General features: G+C 43.4%; 1 protein-coding gene across 15 annotated transcripts in view; it reads right to left on the bottom strand.

Moving 5' to 3' along the window:
* Positions 1-21,713, bottom strand: part of Bmal1 (basic helix-loop-helix ARNT like 1) — a 100,437-nt gene that overhangs the window by 12,730 nt on the left and 65,994 nt on the right. For 6 of the 15 annotated variants that reach the window (XM_046438010.2, XM_046438016.2, XM_046438012.2 and 3 more), the window contains 12 exons: positions 19,047-19,171; positions 18,253-18,400; positions 17,702-17,722; positions 16,009-16,047; positions 15,665-15,706; positions 14,184-14,341; positions 12,503-12,582; positions 8,016-8,108; positions 6,948-7,065; positions 4,342-4,491; positions 1,233-1,479; positions 85-191 (listed from right to left, as the gene is read on the bottom strand). In XM_046438010.2, the coding sequence (XP_046293966.1) occupies positions 85-191; positions 1,233-1,479; positions 4,342-4,491; positions 6,948-7,065; positions 8,016-8,108; positions 12,503-12,582; positions 14,184-14,341; positions 15,665-15,706; positions 16,009-16,047; positions 17,702-17,722; positions 18,253-18,392 (1,195 nt within the window). In that variant the 5' untranslated portion in view covers positions 18,393-18,400; positions 19,047-19,171. The other 9 variants (XM_046438019.2, XM_046438021.2, XM_046438020.2 and 6 more) reach the window with 9 other exon arrangements.

Consider the following 21,713-nt stretch of genomic DNA (forward strand, 5'->3'; position numbering starts at 1 on the left):
ATTGGGGGCAGAGTTCTCTGGGAGATCATATGGACTAAGCTTGAAGTAGTGGGACACTTATGGCCTTTTTATAGCCTAGCTTACCTTGCCGATGACATTCTGCAAGATGTCCTATGTCATCTTGATGAAAATATTCATAACATGATGTGCCTAGGAGTTCTTGTGGTAAATATGCCAGAATAGCTGTTGCCCTAAAAGAGAATAAGGGATTTTTTTTTTTAAGACTAAAAAGCCATTTAGACAGCTAATAGCAAGTTTTCAATGAATGAACCCTGCCTGTGGGAGCAAGGTCGAAGCTGGAGCCAAAAAAGCCAGGTGGGTTTCCGAGGGCTGATGTGTGTCTTCTTGCTTCTGGGTTTAATCAGAACCAAGCAAAGAAGCCTTTCAAGGGGACTAGCATCACAAGAAATGAAATTTTAAGAGATTTTTAGATGGTGACCATATTAATTAGGTAAAAATGTGGTAGAAATCTAAACACAAGTGCAAACTTCTCACTTTTACTGCCTATTTTTAAAAATCAGGAATCCAAACTCCAAAAGCTCTAGCAGCTGGGCCCATAAGAGCCTTTTCAAGCATTCTGTGGCTATCTCTAGTGGTCAGAAAAATTATTACCTTGCAAATATTCTTAAGGGAGGCAGCAAGGAGCAGGGAATTATAGTACTTCGGGTTCTCAGCCGAGTCTGGCAGCAGGCTGATTCTCAGTCTGGACCTCAGTTCTTTACTTATAAAACAAGGAGGCTGGATTAGGTCACTGTAGTTCAATAGGACTTTCTGTGATGATAGATACGTTCTATGTGCCATTAGCCACATGTGGCTATCAAGTACTTATGTGACTAGTGAGCCTGAGGAACTGAATTTTTCATTTTAATTGATTAGGTTCAAATTTAAATAGCCATATGGGGCTACCATGTCTAATGACTACTGTATTAGAGAGCTCAGGACTACATAATTGTTTCCAGGATTTACATTTCAATCAAAGTAATGATCCTGGAGTATTTCACAGATGTAGAGAGTAGGTCTACTATTTTTCTTTGGCTTTGGATGTCAAATCTCCCCACTTAACTGTTTATCAAAGAATGACACAGAAAATCTCTATTTTTAATATCTTAATGAATCTCAATTTTAGTATTATTCTTGGGAAAGCTAGCTGACAGCCCAGTCTTCTTTGCTTTTCAACTCAGGGTTCATAATCCTCTGCCATCATTGCTCAAGGGTGATATGCAGACCCTTACCTCTGGTCTACAAAGACAAATTTCCCATCTATTGCATGCCGAGAAACGTACTCCATGGATTTCACCCTGATTTCCCCGTTCACTGGTTGGGGAACCACATGAGAATGCAGTCGTCCAATTGCGACAAGGCAGCTGAGGTTACACCCCTCGTTGTCTGGTTCATTGTCTTCATCCAACCCCATCTTTGTGGGTGGCCAGCTTTTCAAATAGCCTGTGCTGTGGATTGTACAGAAGCTTTTTCGATCTGCTGGAAAGCAAAATCCATGGTTAGCATTAGTGCTGGGTCTGGGTCATGGAGGCACACAAGCAGTGGAGGGTGAGGTAGGATGTAGTTAAGGAATCCAAAAGTTTAAAAAAAGGCCTCATCCTTCAGAAGTGAGCCTCTGGTGAATGAGGCCAATAGACTAAAGTCACCCAGTGTCATATATGTTTAGTAGAGCCAGTTATCACCAAGGGTTTTCCATATATGGAGGAAGCAATACCTCAATCTATGTGAGGAGAGGAAAGCTCCCAGAAAAATCAATATAGGAGGCTACTGAAGAAATAGCAGTGGCTAAGGGACTAGAATGTGCGAAGTTTAGAGAATGTACAAAGGCACAGAGACATACCCTATATAAGAAATGGCCAAGATTTCCAGGTGGCTGAAATGAAAAGGAAGGTTCTTGGGGGTAGAGCTGAGAAGCAGGTTGGGAGCAGATTACAAGGGTCTTGGACTGTTTGCTAACAAATAAATGTGTTATTTATTTTTCAGACAGTGAATGGTGAACTTCCAAAGGTGTTCAAGTGGGAAAATAGCAAAGTCAAATTACGGCTTGGGTACTTAGAGGGTGATGGATGAATGGGAAGAGAGTGGAAAACAGAAGTATGGATAGCTGGTTCAAAGCCAGTGGCAAGAGATGACAAGAACTGAATGATGGCAGCATTGGGGAAGCAGGAGAGATTTCTGAGAACTGTAGGATTTGGCATGAATATCAGGCATAAAAGAAAATAAGACTGGCTCCCACTTTTCTGGATTGGGTTGTTGCTGATGTCATTCAGTTGAAGCACCCGTGGACTTCAACGCCAAACAAACTGACAAGGAGAGTTCAGCAAGCATGTGTGCTGGCTACTAGAACAGAGTGGAAAACCCACAAGAAACACCCAGTGGAGCTGACAGTTGAGTCGGGGAGGCAGACTTTTAAACACATAATCACACAAGTAGCTATAGAACTGCAACTCTAAGAAAGCACTAGAAAGAAAGCCTGTGGGAGGCCATGAGAAGGCAGAAGGTGGACTGAGGCCAGAGTAAGAAGGTGAAGGGGACTGTCGGGGGTGAGGGGAAAGGAACTTCAATCCAAGTGACAGCATGGGCAGAGGCCTTGTCCAGAAAGGGGCTGAGGCTTCAAAGGCAGGCAGCAGGGCTTAAATGCAGGCAATAGTGGCAGGGTTGTGTGCTCATGTTAAATATTTTGAAATTTTCTTCAAAAGCCAGGGAAACAATAAAGGGTTTTAAGCAGGTAACTGATAAAAACATTTTATTTAAAATAGGTCATCCTGGTAGCTTTATGGAGGTGCGGAAAACCTACAGAGCCTACCGCATCATGCTTGACGACAGCTGAGGGTAGCCTGACCTGAGTGATAGTGGTGCATGGAGATGGCTAAACACTGCAGGTAACTTCTGCACATGAGACCATTGTGGCAGGACTTGTAACTAATGAGGAGTGGGTGGTGGGAGGAGTAAGGCTTCTTCCCAGCCTCTAGAATGAATAGCTGGCTGGTGTCATTTACATTAAAGGAGGGAGCCCAGTGGCTACTTTGGCATGTATCATGTTTGAAAAGCCCCTGAGATATCAAAGCAGATACATTCACTCCACCATTAATTTATAAATCTGGAGTTCAGGGCTGGGGTTGTAGCCCAGGGGTAGAGCGCTGGGCATGCGTGAAGCCCTGGGTTTGATTCTCAGCACTGCGTATAAATAAATAAATAAATATCCATCCACTACTAAAAATCATTTTTTAAAAAATCTGGAGTTCAAAAGAAAAGCCTGGGCTAGAAATGTAAACTTGGAAAATATTGGCATGTAAATGGCACTTAAAGCTAAGGGAGGGGCTGGGTGCAGTGGTGTAGGCCTGTAATACCACCTACTTGGGAAACTAGGCAGGAGGATCATAAGTTAAAGGCCAGCCTGGGCAACTTATTGAAATCATGTCTCAAATTAAAAAGGGCTGGGAGTGTAGCCCAGTGATAGAGCACTCCTGGGTTCAATCCTCAGTGCCAGACCAAAACCAAAAAACAAAACAAGACGAAAAAAAAAAAAAAAAACCTAAGGGAGTGGGTGATATTACTGGTGGATCAGTGTAGACTGAGGAAAGAAGCCCCAGATTAGAGGGGAGGAGCCAAGAAAAGGAACCAGGAAGAGAGCTGGAGTGGCAGAGGATGGGGTTGAGAAGAAAGTAGTTTCATGGAATGCTGGGGAAGAGAACCCCTGGCAACAAGGAAGAGCAATGAAAAGTGTTCACTACCAATCACCCCGACCCAACTTGTTCCCCCAGTGAATGTGCTAATCAATGTTAAGAGTTGTTGTTTGATTTTCCTGCAGTGTGAAATGATTTGCTGTGTGATGTTGTGACGCATAGAGTATCCCCCAGAAAAACCTATAAATCCTCACTGAACAAAGGACCAGGACTCACTCCCTGGGACCGCTGCATAGTAAACAGTTGTGAGTCCAGGCTCGAGCTTGCAATAAAGACTCTTGTGTGATTGCAAAAAATAAAAAATAAAAAAAAAATAAAAGTGTTCACTGCATTTAGCAGCATAGAGGTCACTGGTGAAGTTCGTGGATTGCTTAGAAGGCAGTTAGAATTGTGGCTTATGGTATTCTTTCCCAACCATATTATAATAAACAGAATTTCAACAGAGGAAGCCTCTCCACAAATCTTTGTCACTGTGGCAACATGTGGGGGCCTTGTGGCTCTGTCCCCTGCTCCCCACATCCCTTATGCTGTGGAGGGACAGCAGGGCCTGGCTGCAGACTTGGCTATGAGGAACCACTGAACCAGCACTCTGCAGAGGGCTCCACTGCAGAAAGCAAACCTCCTCCCAGGATCTTAAAGAACTGTCAAATTGTACCTTTTTTCTTTGAACAGGTGGAGGGGAAGTCCTTGTCTTCGACCTTCACTGAAGGCCTGTTACACTTCATCCTACAGAAGAAAGAACGTCGTGCTCCAGAACATAATCGAGACGGCCCAGGGGTTATATCTGTTTTAACTGGAAGTCCAGCTGCAAATCAACACACAAAATGTGATGAACTGAGAGTGGTGCTGCCTGTCAGGAGGGGGAACGTGACCTTGAACAATCTGTTTCTTTACTGTCTCCCTGTAAGGCAAAAAGAACACTTCTCCCAGCTTAGACCTCCAAAAAATGCAGTAAAGATCCCTGTGTTATTAATTGGGAAATATTCAAAGATGATATAGAAAGCACTAGTGCACAAATGGCTTAGATGCTCTGGAGGATAAAAAGAAATACTGCATAGCATTCCTCTCTAACAGCAGCTCACAAATGAGAAGGGGAAATGGAAGTGCACCAAGAAGAGAACAGTGACAACAGCGTATTATTATGTCAAGTAAATGGCAAGGACAACCTGTGTTTCCCAGAGGAAGAACTCCAGCTGGGACCTGAAGGGTGGGCAAGGTTTAGATATCAGCATGGAAAGTAAGAATTGGGGTTCCCTAAAATTCTCGACCTGGCTGTAGGCCACAATCCCTTAGATGCTCTTTTGACATAGATTCTTGGATCCCATTCTAGACCTGTGCTGTCCTGTGCTGTAGCCACTAGCTGCATGTGGCTGTTGAGCACGTCCTTATGGCTTTTCAGAACTGAGGAAAGAAGTGCTATGAGTGTGAAACACACAAAAAAATACCAAAAAAAGTAAAAGAACTTATTAATTTTTTGTAATTATTTCATGTCAAAGTGACATTTTGGATTTGTTGGGTTACATGAAATACATTATTAAAATTAATTTTACATTCAGTTTTACTTTTTTTAAATGTAGCTACCAGGAAATATAAAATCACATGCAGTTTCTGTTTGTAATTGCATTTTGCTTCTATTGGGCCGGGCTCTTCCACAAACAAATTCAATTGGTCTGATCATGTTGGGTGCTCCTGGGGTGCTCTGATGTACAGCCTCCTTACAATGCAAAGGGCTGAGCAGTATGGAAGGTGGGGGCTGAAAATCTCATAGGCAGGAAGAGCATCCCATAGCCAGCATAGGAGCAATCAGAGGGAGGAGTGGCTGCTGCCCAGACTCCTCCGGGCAATTCTTCCCTCCTCTCTTATCCCCATATTGCTCCCTCCCTGATCTGTCCCACCCAGCTCAAGTCCTCCACTGTGTCCCCTTCCTCCACATTTGATCCAGAGGCACTGAGCAAGCCACAAGACTCTACACCTCTATACCTGTCCACACATGGTTTTCTCTGCTCTTCTCCTCCTTCATCACCTGGCAAATACTAAATCTTTACAGATCCACCTCAGCTGTCATCTACTCAGTGATGCCTGTCCTCACGCCCACATGAGCATGACTCATCCTGCTCTTGACACCTGGTGCTATTTCTATGGCTGCACCTATGACACAGGGTGCTGTATGCTGACTATATGGTAAAAGCCTCAAAGGCTAGGACAAAACACCATCTTGTTCTCCTTAGGTCACACTAAAAAGAGGCCAAGGCCAGACTATAAAGGGCAATGGGTACCAGGGACTACATTTTACTTTCAGGAAAAAATGTGCCTTAATGAAAAGAATGTTTTAAAGGTAATTCCTCTGTGGTATTTCCCTCAGGGATTAATGTGAAGAACTTGGAAGCAGGAACCTAGTTAGACCATGACTTCAGTGGACCATGGTGAATCCAGTACTGTTATCATACTTGCTGTGTGCTGTGGATTGACCCACATTCTTTATGGAGTATATCAACATACTGACTTCTTGCAACAACTCAATTATTGAATTAGGTACTATTTTGCAGATGAGGAAACAGGCACAGAGAAGTTAAGTAGCTTTCTCAAAGCTAGTGAGTAGCAGAGCCAGGATGTGCACCTAGCATTAAGCCAGCTTTCAGAGTCCACATTCTTTAGCTGTAGTGGGATCAGCAGGAAAGAGCTCCTGGGGCCTAGCACAGGAGGCGCAGGACAGGGTACAGGAGTGGGAAACAGGAGACAATGTGAGTGATGGTTCTCCTGCTGCGGAAAGAAAACCAGGAGGAGGAGCCAACCCAGTGAGGAATCATTTGGGCCAAAGAAACATCATATTTACACTGGGAGTTTTCTTACTTGTATCTTCTGAGACTGCATGTGTGCAATTCAGATATACAGAGGCAATTTGTTCTGGGAGAACAAATGAAAGTGTTGTGAGCACTTTAAATTCAGGAGCATGTAATTGGGAACTTCTAGACTGTGGGGGTGGGGGCGGGAAGACTAAAAGAATCAAAACAAAGCTCTTCCAAAGAATTTGGACATTGAACTTTTTTCTTCTTTATGTAAAATTTTAAAAAACACCACCAAAAAACAAAATCAAAAGAACATAGATAATTCCATTTAGCTGCAGATGGCAGCTGCAACTGAGGAAAAGGGCATCAAGGTAGGAAGGGTATGGGAAAGCCACCACACACATCTCCCTGCTTGCTGGGGGCTCGGTGGTCCCAGGAGCCGCTGCTGAGGCCACACCTACTCCCCTCGACTCACTTTTTGCATCTATGAGCCGCTCCCGGGGTGCTGTGTCAGAGGAGGAGAGCTGCTCCTTGACTTTGGCGATATCTTTAGGGTGCAGGTAGTCAAACAAACTCTGACCAATCAGATCGTTCTGTGGGGATGAAATGTTAAAAATAACAAGTCAACTGCAGGTGGAATATAAGTGAAGCAGCACGTGCTCAGCGTCTGTACATCTTCTGTCTTTATTTTGTATTTTTAAGCATGAGGAATCTCAAATATTTCCTATATGAGCATGAAAATATATCAGCATCAGGAGGCTGATTTTGATAACCTATGAGGGAAAAGGTTCAATTATATAAACAATTCATGCTCCTCTGAGGCAAGAATCTTCTGGCTGTATGTATTCTTTTTTAATTATTTTCAAGTTCCCTGTAAAATGTCAGAAGGAAGAATGGAGGCTGTGGGCTCTGATACCAGCTCTGATATTAAGTCTCTGTTTTTAAGCAAGTCAGGTCACCTTATGTATTAACAGAGATAATAAAACTTCCTCCATACCTGTGCTCTAAGACTAGAAAGAACAAAACATCTTGGAAAAAGTGAATTTACATAAATCTGAATTTATTTAAATGCCATTTTTATTCAATTCTGCCTATAGAGATTCCATACAAATACCAGTGTGTGAATGAGTGAATGGATGAATGAACAGAAGTTCTGAGGACATAACAGGTGAAAAGCTTGGTTCTAGAAGCTTCCATATGTTACTCTTATTTGATCATACAAACAACCGTAAAAAGTATGGTTTATTATAGTTAATTTTTAGAGGAAGCTGAAGCTTGGCAGAGCTTCACATCATCGCAAACACACATGGGGTGGATTTCCAAGTTTCTTATTCTTAGGTATCAAATTACCTGCCTTTCTCTCTTGACAGATAGCCTTGCTCCCCACCCTAGTATACAGTTGTGGGATATTTATTTTGCTACAATAAGAAAGCTATAAAGCTGTTGATCAGATCAGTGTTAGCCCTTCTGCTGGGGTAAATAAGTTTAAATCCATTTCTCTGTTAAGAATTTGAGAAATTTCTGGAAGAAGTGTGAACAATACCTGGCTATAGTTGAGGATCTTGAAGACAGACTCTGAGACAAAGAGTATCTTCCCTCGGTCACATCCTACGACAAACAAAAATCCATCTGCTGCCTAATCAGGAGAAATGGATAATCAATTTATCATACTTTAGGATACACATTTTGTACTCACTTTGATCGCAAATCAAGGATTTGTTTTCTAACTTTCCAAAACACAGGAACCCTCACTGATTGTGTCACTGGTATCCTAAGAACAGGATGCTTAAAAATAAAGACTTTATGAGGATAATATGATTCTCTGCAAGTCCGACATATTGTCATCTAATGATTTTAAGGAAAAATTCAATTAAAATTATGTTTCAAAACAGAACACGGCTTAAGAATTTCCTCTTTATTGAACAATAAATTATGTTCAGATAAATTATGTTCCACTGCTCCAATTATAACAACTCTATGGAGAACTATAGAACCTGAGATTGCAAGGACTCTCTGAGATCAGAATCCCCTCTCCAGTGGCTCAGCCACCATCTACCCTCAACTTGAACACCTTTAGTGATTGGGAGCTCTCCAGAACTGTAGTTCTCAACATTGGGAGTAGTGGTTTTGTTTTCATTTTTAGGCTGATGTTCTGGCAAAGGACTAGGTCACTGGTATTTTTTTAACCCTCATCCCATGATTCAAATGTACACAGGGTTGGAAACTACTGCCCTCAAATATTATTCCTCAAGCTAGAGCTGGGCCATTTGTATTCTAAGTGAGACAAAAAAAGAAAAAATTTCCCATTAGATTCTTCTTATTCTTTCTTCAGCTTAAATACAGGTAAAAAATCTTTGATGCCAACAAAGACAGGTACGGAGATGGGATGTTTGGCAGAGTGACTGATGCAGGTGGATGCCAAAGCTACAGTGCCCGAGAGCATAGGCTATTCCGTCTGTGTGTGCAAGGGTCTTCTGGTGACAAGGAGAGTGCTTCCTACTCCATCACACCCTTGCCTTTAAGACTCTGCTCTCCTAATGCACAGTGGGTTCATTGCTTACGTTATTCACAAGTCTTCAGTCAGTTCTTTACAAGAAGCTAGAGAAATGCTGTTCTCTTTTCTACAAAAGGGCCTTTGGGATATAGTTTAATTCAAAGAACTAGGAAATGAATTCATGCTCCAGAAGGTAAAAGAACGGTGTGGGCTAGAAGGAGGGAGTGAAAGGGAAACAGAATCATTACTGCCAGGAGAGCCTGGCAGGCCACCCAGCCAGAGGACTTTGGGGAGGATCCTTCCCTAAGTCAGGTCCCTAAGCTGACCCAGGGGCAAAGGACGATAGTAAAGGGGCAGTAACTTTCCAAGCACCATCTGCTGGAAGCCTCATTCTGTCAAAAAATAGGGCCCTCATAACTTCCTTATTCATCTTGCAGACAATCTGATATCTCATAGGAAAAGGGCTTTCACAGATGTGGTTATTTGGTACAAAAGGGATCTGGGAAAAAGGTGACTGAGACATCCTGGTGGGAATACTGGGCAGTCAGGCCTGAACTAAGGCATCAGCAAAGAGGATTTCAACATATCCAGGGGAGAGTGAGTGGGTTGTGAAGGCCAGTGACAGCAGTCCATGCAGGGGAGGCTCTGCGCAGTCCCACTCTGCGGCACTCTAGCAAACAGATCCCAGGTGCAGGAGCTGAGCCCTAGGGGACAGCTGAAGAGCAGGGGTTGGGAGAACACTACTAGCTCCAAAGTATACAAGGACAGTCAGGGCAGGCCTCCTTGGGGAACATGATACTAGTGAGTAAGTGGCACAGAGGTCCTGGTAGCGTCTGCCTCATTTTCGTAGAGTATCTAGACATTATAAGCTGGTCAGGCTGACTGACCATGACACAGTTTTTAAAAGATATTTTGAAAGCACTAGATAAAGAGAGTGGTTAGTCAGATTGGCACTAGTGGAAGTCTACTACCTGCTGACTAATGGGTCTGGTCTGACATCACTTGAGTGGAGTCTGCTTTCTATGGAGTAAATTTCTGGCTACTGGACACCTGGCAGTGTTAAGTGTTAAGGGGTTGGACAGTATTTCACAGCCACTGATATGTGCCATTGAGGTGAAACAAGCTTCACCAGGGAAGACAGAGCCCATGAAGTATACGAAACAGAGGAGTAGAAGAAAAGTCCAAGGAGGAGCTCAGCTTGAATAGGAGTATAATCCTTGTTCTAGACCCTGATCAATGCAGGCATCTGATAGGAAATTATTTTTAAAAGCAGCAACAAAAAATTATTAAATGTGACATTTCAAAAGGAACATTACACACACACACACTTTTTTTTGCCCTAAAAATTTTCAGATTCTTAATATGCTAATCGGAGCCAGAGACATAATTTGAGGGGTCTAATACAAAATGAAAATGCAGATATCCTTGTTCAAAAAATCAAGCTTTTCAAGGTGGACAACAGAGCATTCAAGCAAGCAGGGGCCCTAGGTGACTGCACAGGTCAAATGTCTATGAAGGCAGCCCGGACAGCAGCTCCCGAGATGCTCAGACCTAGTTTAACTTTTACTTCAGTGAGAACCTCCCTGAGAACAAAGCTTTATGGAAAGGATGAGAAGGTAGGGGCGAGTTGGATATCTGAATAACTGTCCTGGGAGTAGTAGCCAAAGGACCATCACTCACTTGCTAGGAAACCTGAGCCCCACCTGAAGCCCCACTGATTTGGATGTTCCTGGCACGGTACCATTAACCAGCAAAGATACAAAAATGCTTGCCCAATTAGTGAATAAAAATGCTTGCCCACGGTACCATATAACCAGCAAAGATACAAAAATGCTTGCTCAATTGGTGAATAAAAGAGCATTAAGGGCAAAGAGGCATGCCTAGCAGACCACATGTCACATAAAGATTCAAAGGGTTGTTAATGACAAGCTGGATAGTATAGTATAGCCATCCAAAAAATAGAATGCAACAGAGATAAAAGAGAAGTCCTAAGTTCAGACACAAACTGCATCTGTACAAGATGTAAAAAGCCTCACTTAACATTATTTCATGTACAAGAGAACTAGGAAGGAGCAGTATTGAAGCTGCCCAAAATGTGGCAGTAATAAGGTGACTTCTATGACACCACTCAACCTCAGGCCAACCAGACATCAGCCTAAGTGATGAGCTGGGTTGTGTGAGCCACTCGTGCAGGGAAATCTAACAAATGGATGTGGCTTTGGACAGTGTTATAGGGTCAGTTCCTGCTCCCGTGTCCTTCTCTCTGCTTAGCTTCATCATGTATAGTAGGAAATCTGTATACTTGCTTCTGTCTGCACCCTGCCCTACAGCTAGGGGTGACCAAGTGACATATTTCTAGACATGAAATCGCCTGGGAAGGCATATCCTTTCCTGATAAAAAGGAAAGATAGTCTAAAGCCTCCCCAACCCCATAAAAGAGCCTGGTTCCTGCTGACCTCAATAACCAACACAGTAACCTCCACAGAACCTATGTGGAACCACTTACATTTGAGAAAAACATCTGCATTTATTTATCATATCCATGGTTCCTTGCAGCTGAAAGCTTTCCTGCTTCATAGAGCGCATCATGAGGGAATGAAGAGAGAATTCTATGATGTGTTATGGGCCAGACTTACAGAGCGTCCGAAGCTAGCTTGAGTTGAAAATGGATAGCAGTGATCCAAAGATCCAGCTGGGCTGCCCTCTATCCAGGGGTTTTGTAAACTTCTACTGAACGATGGGAGACAGTCTACTGCCATACCACCCAGAATGCACCTGATGGCATCTGAAAGATGGGGGCCAGATGCTGTAGGTGGCTGGATGGGGAAGGCTGGCCCTGGCTGTGTGTAAGGAGGAGGCAGACATCCTTCCTTTCAGTTAACATTTTTTCTATTTCTCATTTTACAGTATGCAAGAGGACATGTCTTTCCATTTCGTTCCCTTCAATTTTCAAGTTGATCTTACTCTATCCAGCAACATGCCTTGGAGCTTTGTGCAGACCTCACCCTGAAAGTCAGCAAGTCCCCATGGCACCATCTCAATCATCTGTGTGCAGAGACTGAGCAAGACAGAGCACCAAAGTCAAGCAGAGGAAAGCATGTGCCTCTTTCATTTTCCTCTTGGTGTTTTGTTGTTTTGATGGATTTTGGTATAAAGATTTAGGTGGACATTTTTGTGCCAGTGGTTATATCAAGACAAGAGAAAGTTTCAACTGTCATCAGTTTTAGTCCCCTTTCTAAAACCTTGATGCAGAAATGTGACTCTTATTCTCTCCTATTTTTAACAAAATCCGGCCTCTCCTGGGTTAAAATCACAATAGCACAGACCTTCCATTTTTGCTTAAGCAATGTCAGAACAGAGGCGAAAGGTTCTGTGGAAGGAACATGAAGTCTGCCCAAACAATAAGATGGCAGTAGAGACCTGAGGACTAGGATCCTAAAGAACTCAGTGTTGACACCAACTCCCCACATGCAGGCACTCACTCTAAATATATAAAAATCAATGTTGTGGAAAATAATTCCATAGCTATGACCTACCCTGAGAATGAGGTGTTTCAATTCATCATCTGATAGAAACGTTGGTTTATAGTTTGCTTCTGTATATGGATTGGTGGCACCTAGGAGGAAGAAAGAGGAAGAGTTGGTAGATTTTATGTTCAGACAGTATCTCACTCTACTTCACTACCTCAAACCTTCTGGATGAAGCCTAGACCCTACTAGCTAGGATTTACATTTTGTCTTCTTTTTACTTCAATGAGACAGGGCTAGATCTGGTTTTAGGCAGAATCTTACCATGCCAAGGAGAACTCCCTTGAAAAGAGAACACTGTGGCCGGCATGAGCTTTAACAAGCATGCTTTTCTTATGGGGAACACCAAGAGATAATAGGAGGAAGTTTTTAATTTTGCAAACTGGTAGAGGCTCCTGGGAGGGTTCCCACCTCCCAAGCTCCATATTGGGAGCTGTCTATCAGTCCGTCGAGTCACCACTCTAAATGTTCCTTCCCGAGAAACAGTCCGGTCACCCAGGCCCTGAACAATGAACTACAGAGGTCCCTGAGCATGTGCTCCTCTTGGTGGGGGTAGTTAATGAGCTTAGCTGCTATCACAGTGCAGCTCCAGCGCCCAGGACTGAAGGGGGACAAGACTGTGTTTAAAAGGCTGTTAATCTGGTATTTTTCAGGAGAAAAATAACAGAAAAATGCCAGCAGTAAATGACTTGGAAGCTTCAGAACCATGTGTAGGATAGCAAAGGAATAAAATGAAGCAGCTCTATTATACCTTGAACTTTTCTACGTTTTTCCCTTCCAATTTAATTTAGTTCGTAATAACCTATATCATCTTTGCTAAAATGAATTTTTGAATGCATTCTTCAAGCCTAAGATACAACATTCATCTCTTTTGGAATAACAATAAAAAATCAGAAACAAACAAACAAAAACAACTACTTCTTATTTCTGGTGGCCTCATCAAATATTAGATGGGACTCTTTTACCACACATGTCAGATATGACTGAGTACCTACTTTCCAATTTCATTTAATAGTCCAAGTCTAACTATGGAAAATTCCAGGAACAGCATTCACTAAAATGCCTGATATATTTCAGATTCTCCTGTGGTTTGGATAAGTCACTTCCACTTTTCTGCCTCTGTTTTCTCACCCTCCCCACACTCAGCAAAGAAGGAAAATACTGCCTCCCTCATAAAGAGTCAATCTAGTTCGGGAAAATTCCAGGAAGATGAAAATATCATCAGTGTTCATTCCTGACAATAAAACTTAGCAAGAACTATCTATCAACCAGTGACTCACTCTTCAAAGAAGTCATGTTAAATGTTTCTCTTAAGAACTGAAACTGACTTTTCTGCATCACTGTGTGCACCCACATTTCTGATCTTTATAAGTGCAAGGGTGGGACCCAATACGTGCACATGTAAGATGGGATATCAGTGGTGCCCTCTGATACGCAAAAGCTCAGCAACATGTGCATTCAGAGAGGTATGCAAAGCTTACAGCTGAAGTCTGATTGCAAAACTGCATCTCAGTACCCACATATACTCAATAATTGCTTCTTTGGCATCATTATCTATTTCCAAAAAGCAAAGGCACATTACACAGGGCTACACATTTGCAAGTAATCACCATTTTCTTGAGGGACTCAGGAACTTCTAGGTATCGTTTGTGGGCAAGGACATAAAGGACAATAAAGCCCAGGGTCTCACCTCTTAATGTTTTCATGTGCTGAACGGCCATCCTTAGCACGGTCAGTTTATCTAATTTCCTGGACATCGCATTACACGTTGGTACCAAAGAAGCCAATTCATCAATAAAACTGTTCATTTTATCCCGACGCCTCTTTTCAATCTGACTGTGAGCTTCCCTGAACAAGATGAAAAATGATTTCTTATAAAACATGTGCAAGCATCAAGGAAACGATGACAAAAATAAATGAGTTGTAACTGTTTTCATTATTTATCTAACAGGTAAATTTAGAATTTGCAAAATTATTCAAATTATACTTTTCTACTAAAGTCACCCCAAAATGGTTTCACTGTCATGTCAGAATTAGTTTTTTTTAGGCTCATCTTATCCTTAGAATTAAGAAAAAGAATTTCCCTTTCACAGTAAACTGAATTGTTAATTTCTCCTCATTGCTTTTCCTCTCAATATCTATAAAATTGGATTTTGAGATGGGGGTGGAAGGAGGGAAGAATGGAGGTGGAGGTTTAACAGGATTAAATACCCAGAACAGCCACAGCGAGTGCCCCACGTCCCCTAGTGGGTGCCTCTGAGGCCTACGCAGAGCCTGCTGTGTGGCCTGCAGAGGGCATCACTTCTTTCTTGTCTGAGAATCATTGACTGAGGGGCCTGTATCAACACTGCCATCCTTGGATCAACCAGGGCCCATCTAGGTACAGCAGATGCTACCCCACACCAGTCCCCAAGCTTCTCTGAGGGATGTCACACTACTCCCTCCTGGGAGTGGCCACCCACCTTGGCAGGAAGACACTTCCCTGCCATTTGTAATTGTCCTCCTAAGGAGGTACACCAACAATGGATATGTAGCTACAGAGGGTGGGACCTCCTGCAAAGTCTGGTCTGCAAGGGAAAGGCTAGAAGTCGCAGTGGACTTAAAAAGTTAGCTACTTTCTGCAGGCCCCTACTTCTGTGTCATTATACAGGCTCAGATGGCCCTGGTACTGATGGCAGGGAAGCTTGAGGGCCCAATGAGAAGAGGTCAATAAGTATGGCTGGAGGCAGGGAGGACCAAGTTAAGACCTACTCAAGGGAGCAGGATGTGCCCTAGGTCTGGCCTTCAGATGCAATTTACTGTGTCATAAGGGCTCCCGTGGGAGGCAGGGCGCAGCCCAGGGATGTGATGGGTCACTGAGTCATGTCTCCTCTGGAGGGCCCTCAGTCAGGAAGGAGTAACCTTCTGGAGGTGGGAAAAACTAGCCTAGACTAATTTTCTGCAGGTTAAATATGCTTAGATGGCAATAAGTGAAGTCCAGCTCAGTCTGGAGGCAATAGACAGCAGAAGACTACATTCAACCAAGGCCCACTACCTCTTCTCAATGTCCCTAAGGATGTGCCAGTGCCCAGAAGACTCTGCAGACAGGTAGCAACTGCACAGAGCCTCCTCAGCCACCCTCTATGCAGCCAGGACCAGAGCAGTCTAGACAAAACAAGGGCCCAAGCTCACCTTGCATTCTTGATCCTTCCCTGATGCTCTGTATATTCTAACCTGGAAAAAAGAAAGAGAAAGATGGAAATGCAACCCCCAGCAGATGTGCGGCAAAGTTACACCTTTCCATTTTCCTTCCTGCAAGATCCCCGTAACCTCTCCACAGACACACGAGGACTCCTGATTGTTAGCCACATTGGGGACTGGGGTGGAGGGAGATAGTCTTGAGCCCAGAGGCTCATGACCTTCTGCTTATTTCCAATTGAGACAAGGTAGAACATGCCCCAAGTAATAGAACATGTAATCGTGCAAAGAAAATGGCTATAAGGACACTAAAGTTCAAATTACTAGGTTCATGGTACCTTCCATGAGGGTCATCTTTGTCTGTGTCCATGCTTTCTCTGCAAAAACAAGAGGACGTGACTGCATGTTAATAAAGACATACAGAATGGCTTCTGATCACAGCACAGAAAGCTCTCATTTATCCAGAAACCAAACAATTTGAGAGCTCAAATAGCTAGAGTATACATGAATGATGAATAAGACCAAAAAAAAAAAATAAATAAGTTGAACCTGCTGCAAAACCTGGTCTGGCTTTTGACATTATCAAACAAAAGTCTCAATAGAGTTTATGTGTTAAATATATTCTACCATATTCTCACTGTTTCAAAACTGGGAATACACATGTTTATGGAAACTCTTAGCCAGAGTATCCAAGTGCCTATTAACACTTCATTCCCTAGTCATTCTGGATAAATGGAGCTTATTTCATTTGCAAAACATATCAAGCATCAAAGATATGTGTGCATATATATCTACCTGGTGCGGGGTAGGTGAGGAGGGACTAATGAAGCACTGACAAAGGAGTACTGGGCAGAGCCCCAGGCAGCGTTCCAAAGGCACTGCTACCAAACGTTATACTTTCAGCTAGGTGGGAACCCTGAGGCTTGTGGAGTTGGAGTGGAGGGGAGTGTGGAGCCTAGGATCACAACAAGGATCTGCCTCGCTTTCACAGACCCCAGAAATCCAAGTTTCATGGCATCTTGTGGTTCAATAAAAATAGATTGCAATTCCCTGAGGAAAGAGTTCCAAACTCTCCTGGGGGTCAGCTCGAACCTTCTCCGGCCCATATGTTTAACAGGTGGGCACTGACTGTCACTTGGGTTTCTCTCCTTTTTCCTTTACCCCATAAGAAGGAGGGATTATGACCCTCCTAACAATGTGAACTAGTCTTAGGAATGCTGGGTCAAAATCAGCGGTATTCTAGAACAGTGGATCCCAGCGAGTGCCCTGTGTCCCTCAAGGCAAAGTTACTACAGAGGCCTTAGGACACAGAGGAAATCACACAGGCCTCATCAGAAAACAAGCCCCCTCCTTTTCCCTGAAATTGTATGTGTCACTCAGGTCAGGCTGACTGTTTCAGATGAGGAGATGATCATGGTCTTAGCATAGGAAAACAGCAGGGAAAGGGATATGGTTGCTTAAGTGACTGAGTCTCCACGAATGACAGCAGGTTTGCAAATGGGGGTCCTGAGGAAAACCGGAAGGGTATTGGGTGGTGACAAGGTTGGAAACCACAGGTCCAGGTAACAGAGGTCTTAGAACATGTCAGTGGCTCCATTGGCACTTGCCTGAGACAAAGGGTTCACGAAAAATGTCCCGGTCTCTGTTGGGGAGTTAGTGCTACGGAAGAATCCCCTCAGTCCTCACACCCACTCTCCATCCCCTGGGCGTTGGCTCTCTCAATGATCTGGGATAACTTACATATTAATCATAGCATCTCCTAGTGGGCATCTGACCTCCAGCCATTGTGCTCCCCAAATTCGACCTGTGAACTTCAGCAGAAAGGACATCTGCTGTAGGGGGGATACCTCCTTGGAGATTTTCCCTCATTAAACAAAAGAAAACCTCTTAAGTGGACATTTGGGTAAGATCCCACGCAGTTGCCTCAGCAAAATGTAATGTGCCTTTGAAATGTTCTATGTATGCTGCCTTCCTCCCTAGGAGTTCGTACAGATGCAGAAGAGTGGACGGAGAGTGGGAAAATTTACTTACTCAAAAGAAAAGTCATCAAGTCTAAAAAGAAACAGAAATACTATTTAACATAATAGGTACATACTAATTAAAGTAATGTTTAAGGACAATGTCAATGTTCCTAGCTGTTTGCAGAGATGACCTCCACTCATCCATTCCACACACATTAATTAAGCACCTGGTACTTGCTATCTTCCTCAAGAGAGGCCTTGGGAGAGCTCTCTTTGAAACCCCTGAGATTACATCCATAGACTCAGCCCTCCTGCTCGAAGGAGCAAAGGAACAGGGGGAAAGCAGTAAAAGGCAGAATTTGGCGTGAAGGCTGTTCTTTTTTCCTTAATGTGGAATAATCTGGGGACGGGAGGGGGATGTAGACACCTCAGCAGTGCCAGAGCCTCCCTCCTTGCTTGCAATCCAGGAGAATATAAAGCCCAAACCAACTGCACGGCACTAGAGTTGGACCTTTCCTTCCCGTCCCTTCTCCCGAGAGAAATGGGGGCTGGCCCTAAAATCTCCACACCCATCCACTGATGCCAAGTTTAGCAAGAGGAAAACGAGCCCAGAGGCCTTACTGGTAGTCAGTGGAGCTGCCTTTCCGCTTGCGGTTGCAATCCACACCACTGGTGCCAAGGGAGCTGGAGAGTAGGTCGGTGGGGCCTGGGGACATGAAGTCACTGATTGTCGAGGAAATGTCCATTCTCTGGTCCGCCATTGGGAGCTCTGGAATAGTTACAAGGGGGCATTGATGTCAAGTGGTGGAGGTCCTGGACGGCGGTGAGAGACACTGGGGCTGGTTTCTGGCACTAACATATCTAACCCAGTCAGCCCTGGACAGGCACATAGCAGAATGGAAAGATCATCTCATTTATTTTAAAAGTTTTGTAGGTAATTTAGGCTCATCTTCTCATTTTTCTGGTAAAGACAAAAGCCCAGACAAGCTGGGTGACTTCTCTAGGTCCTGAATTGGGCGGGCCATGGAAGAACTATACCGGAAACCAGGGACTAGGAGACAACCTGTGTCCTGTATATCCTCTGCCACTCCTATTTTATTTCCTTCTAATCAATAAATATATGATCAATATAACAAATGAACATGATACTTGTTATCTTTGTGTTTTTGTTACGACTTACAAAAAAACTGTAGGAAAGCAGAAAATACAAGAAAATTCTACTTGGGCGAGTCAATGTGGTTCTTCTCTATCCTCAGCACAGGCAAAGTCTGTTCTGTCTCCCCAATGTCCTTTTATATCCACCCTTCTCTTGCATAATAAAATATAGGTGTCATAAACAAATATGCAAAGTATTTTGAGAATTTGTATTTTATAAGTACATAGTAAGTTGGCCCACAAAAAAGGATGAGAAGTACCTTCTAAGGAACTCCAACTCCAGACCCAGTTGAAGAGGCTGGGCCCTGCAGGCAGTCAGGGCTCTCAGCTCCAGGGGATCTGACTGGAGCTGTCACTCCTTCCCTCTAGGCCCAAGTTCCCTCATCTGAAAAACAAGAAGATAAGTGTGAGTCTTGCCTTCCACTATCACTGTGATACAGGAGGGTTAGTCAACCTGTCCCTTCTGGTTGGGTTTGCCAACTTTTCACATTTATAAGCACTGCAGAGTGAACATCTCTGTGCATGTATCTCTGTGCATTTGAGCTATTATCTCTTGGAATAAATTTATAAAAGTGGGGCTGATGGGCCAAAAGGGTACCCACATTGTACATTGTAGAACCCACTGAAACCCTGAGTTCCTGGAAAGCTCAAATAATTTCTATCCCCCAAAAGCTCTTGCCATCTTGAAAGGGGGGAGGTCATTGTTTTTCTTGTCCTATGTTTATAGATATTTCTGTCTTCCCCTTTGTCTTCTCATGCTCCACTTCTCTACCATGATGGCCTTCCATCCCGTTTTCGCCTGTGCCCCTGGATATGACAAAAGAAAATGTACATCTCAGATACCTGCAGGGCTGCTGGCAGCCTTCACTCCCTGAGCGCTTATTCTCCCCTCTGCTATCAAAGACTTCATACTTTCTCTTTTCTTCAAACTTCTAACATCTCCCTGGTCCTCACTCTCAGCCCATAGCTTTGCTTTTTTATTTTATTTTATTTTTTTTATTTTGGCAGTGCTGGGACCAGGGCCTCATGCACACTGGCTAGCATTCCACCAGTGAACCACACCCTGAGTCCTGATAACTTTGCTTCTTATTTAACTGAGAAAAGATGCCAGGACCACATGCACCAGCCACCTAGATGCTGGTGTTGAGGATCCCTTTGCCCTGACTCCTGATCCAATTCTGCCTCTCTCACTTACCCAAGACCATCATTCCAGAACCCTGACCTGAGCCCAATCCAGCATCATCCACTTTCCCTACACTACTGGACTATTCCCATTTGGTTAAACATCCATGTTATATAACTCCTATCTTGGGAAAAACAAACTTTTGAACACTATCCTCCTTTAGCTATTATTCCATTTTCTATGTCTCCAGTTTTTTTGGTTTGACTCTCTATGACCTAACTCAGATCAGGCTGTTGTGCCTATCATCACATTCAAACAGCCCTATCTGGGTTCCCCAGTGCCTCCAGATAGCTAGATCCAATGGCCCTCCCTCCTTGACCCTCCAGCCGTGACCTGCAGAGCTGCTCTCTCCTCATCAGTCTCTTGACTTGGGAGATGCCACCTTCTCGTGATTCTCCTTCTACTTCGGTGTTCACTCCTTTTCATTATCTTTAGCTTTTTTTCTCAACTTCCTCACCTCTAAATGAGAGTCCCACAGGTTGTGGGTCTTCTCTGTCTGCATTCACTCTCTAGGGGCTCCACCTGCCTCATGTCATGGTTGCAACTATTTAGACATACTCTGATAACTCCAAAAATGTCTATCTGCAGCCTGGAGGTTGCCCAGAATTCAAGTTTGTTAACCAGCCATCCAGGTTTGATAACCAATCAATCTCCATTTGAATATGCAACAGAGACTGAGAACCGAAACATCCACCACCAAAACCCCAGTTCTTCCCACACCAAGCTTTCAGCCATTCCTGGGTCAGTATGTGGTACTTCCCACTGGTCATCAGGCCCCAAGTCTGGAGGCCTCCCTGACTCCTTTCTTCTACAGCCTACATCTAGTTCATCAGCACAACCTGTTGCTGAACCTTAGATTTCAGCTGCCTTCCCTTCTCCATTTCTGCTCAGTCACTTCATCAGTGAAGCCTGAATAGCCGTATAACATGAGCCCTGCCAACCTGCCCCTGCTGAAATCTATCCCCCACCCTAACCCAGCCCTCATCCAGACTTCACCTACAACAATTCCCTTCTTTCTTTCTTTACAGGCTGTCCTCTCCACTAGGCTGAAAGTGCCCAGAGAACACTTTGGCTTGATTTCTGGCTTTGCCTCTTTGGTGCTAGAACACCAAAGAGTTAGCACATAGCAGTGTCCCATCAGCCAATGGAATGTTAGGGTGTGCACGTTAGGAACACTAGTCCTTTGTTCATCATAGATGTTGCAAATACTTATTTTCCTTTTAACCATGTTTATGATATTTGTGTGTAGTGCTCAAAGTGACATGTTTTAAAAATGTTTTCTTACCTGAAATTAATACACATACTCTTTCTACTAATACTTTTATATAATTTTATTCCCTTTGTTGCAACATTGGAAATTGAACCCAGGGGCACTGTACCGCTGAACTTTGTCTCTAGCCATTTTTATTTTTTAAAAATAATTTTTTAGGGGGGCTGGGGATGTGGCTCAAGCAGTAGCATGCTCGCCTGGCATGCACGGGGTGCTGGGTTCGATCCTCAGCACCACATTAAAAAAATAAAATAAAATAAAGATGTTGTGTCCACCTAAAACTAAAAAAAAAAAAAAAAAATTAAAAAAATCTCTCTCTCTTTAAAAAAAATAATAATTTTTAAAAAATAATTTTTAAAAAATTATTTTTAGTTGTAGTTGGACATAATATCTTTATTATTCGAGGCAGGCGCTCTACCACTGAGCTACAGCCCCAGCCCCCTTTTTTATTTTGAGGCAGGGTCTTGCTAAATT

The sequence above is a fragment of the Marmota monax genome, unplaced genomic scaffold (genome assembly GCF_021218885.2).
Source record: "Marmota monax isolate L192 unplaced genomic scaffold, Marmota_monax_Labrador192_F-V1.1 WCK01_AAM20220418_F8-fsc00061, whole genome shotgun sequence".
NCBI lineage: Eukaryota > Metazoa > Chordata > Mammalia > Rodentia > Sciuridae > Marmota > Marmota monax.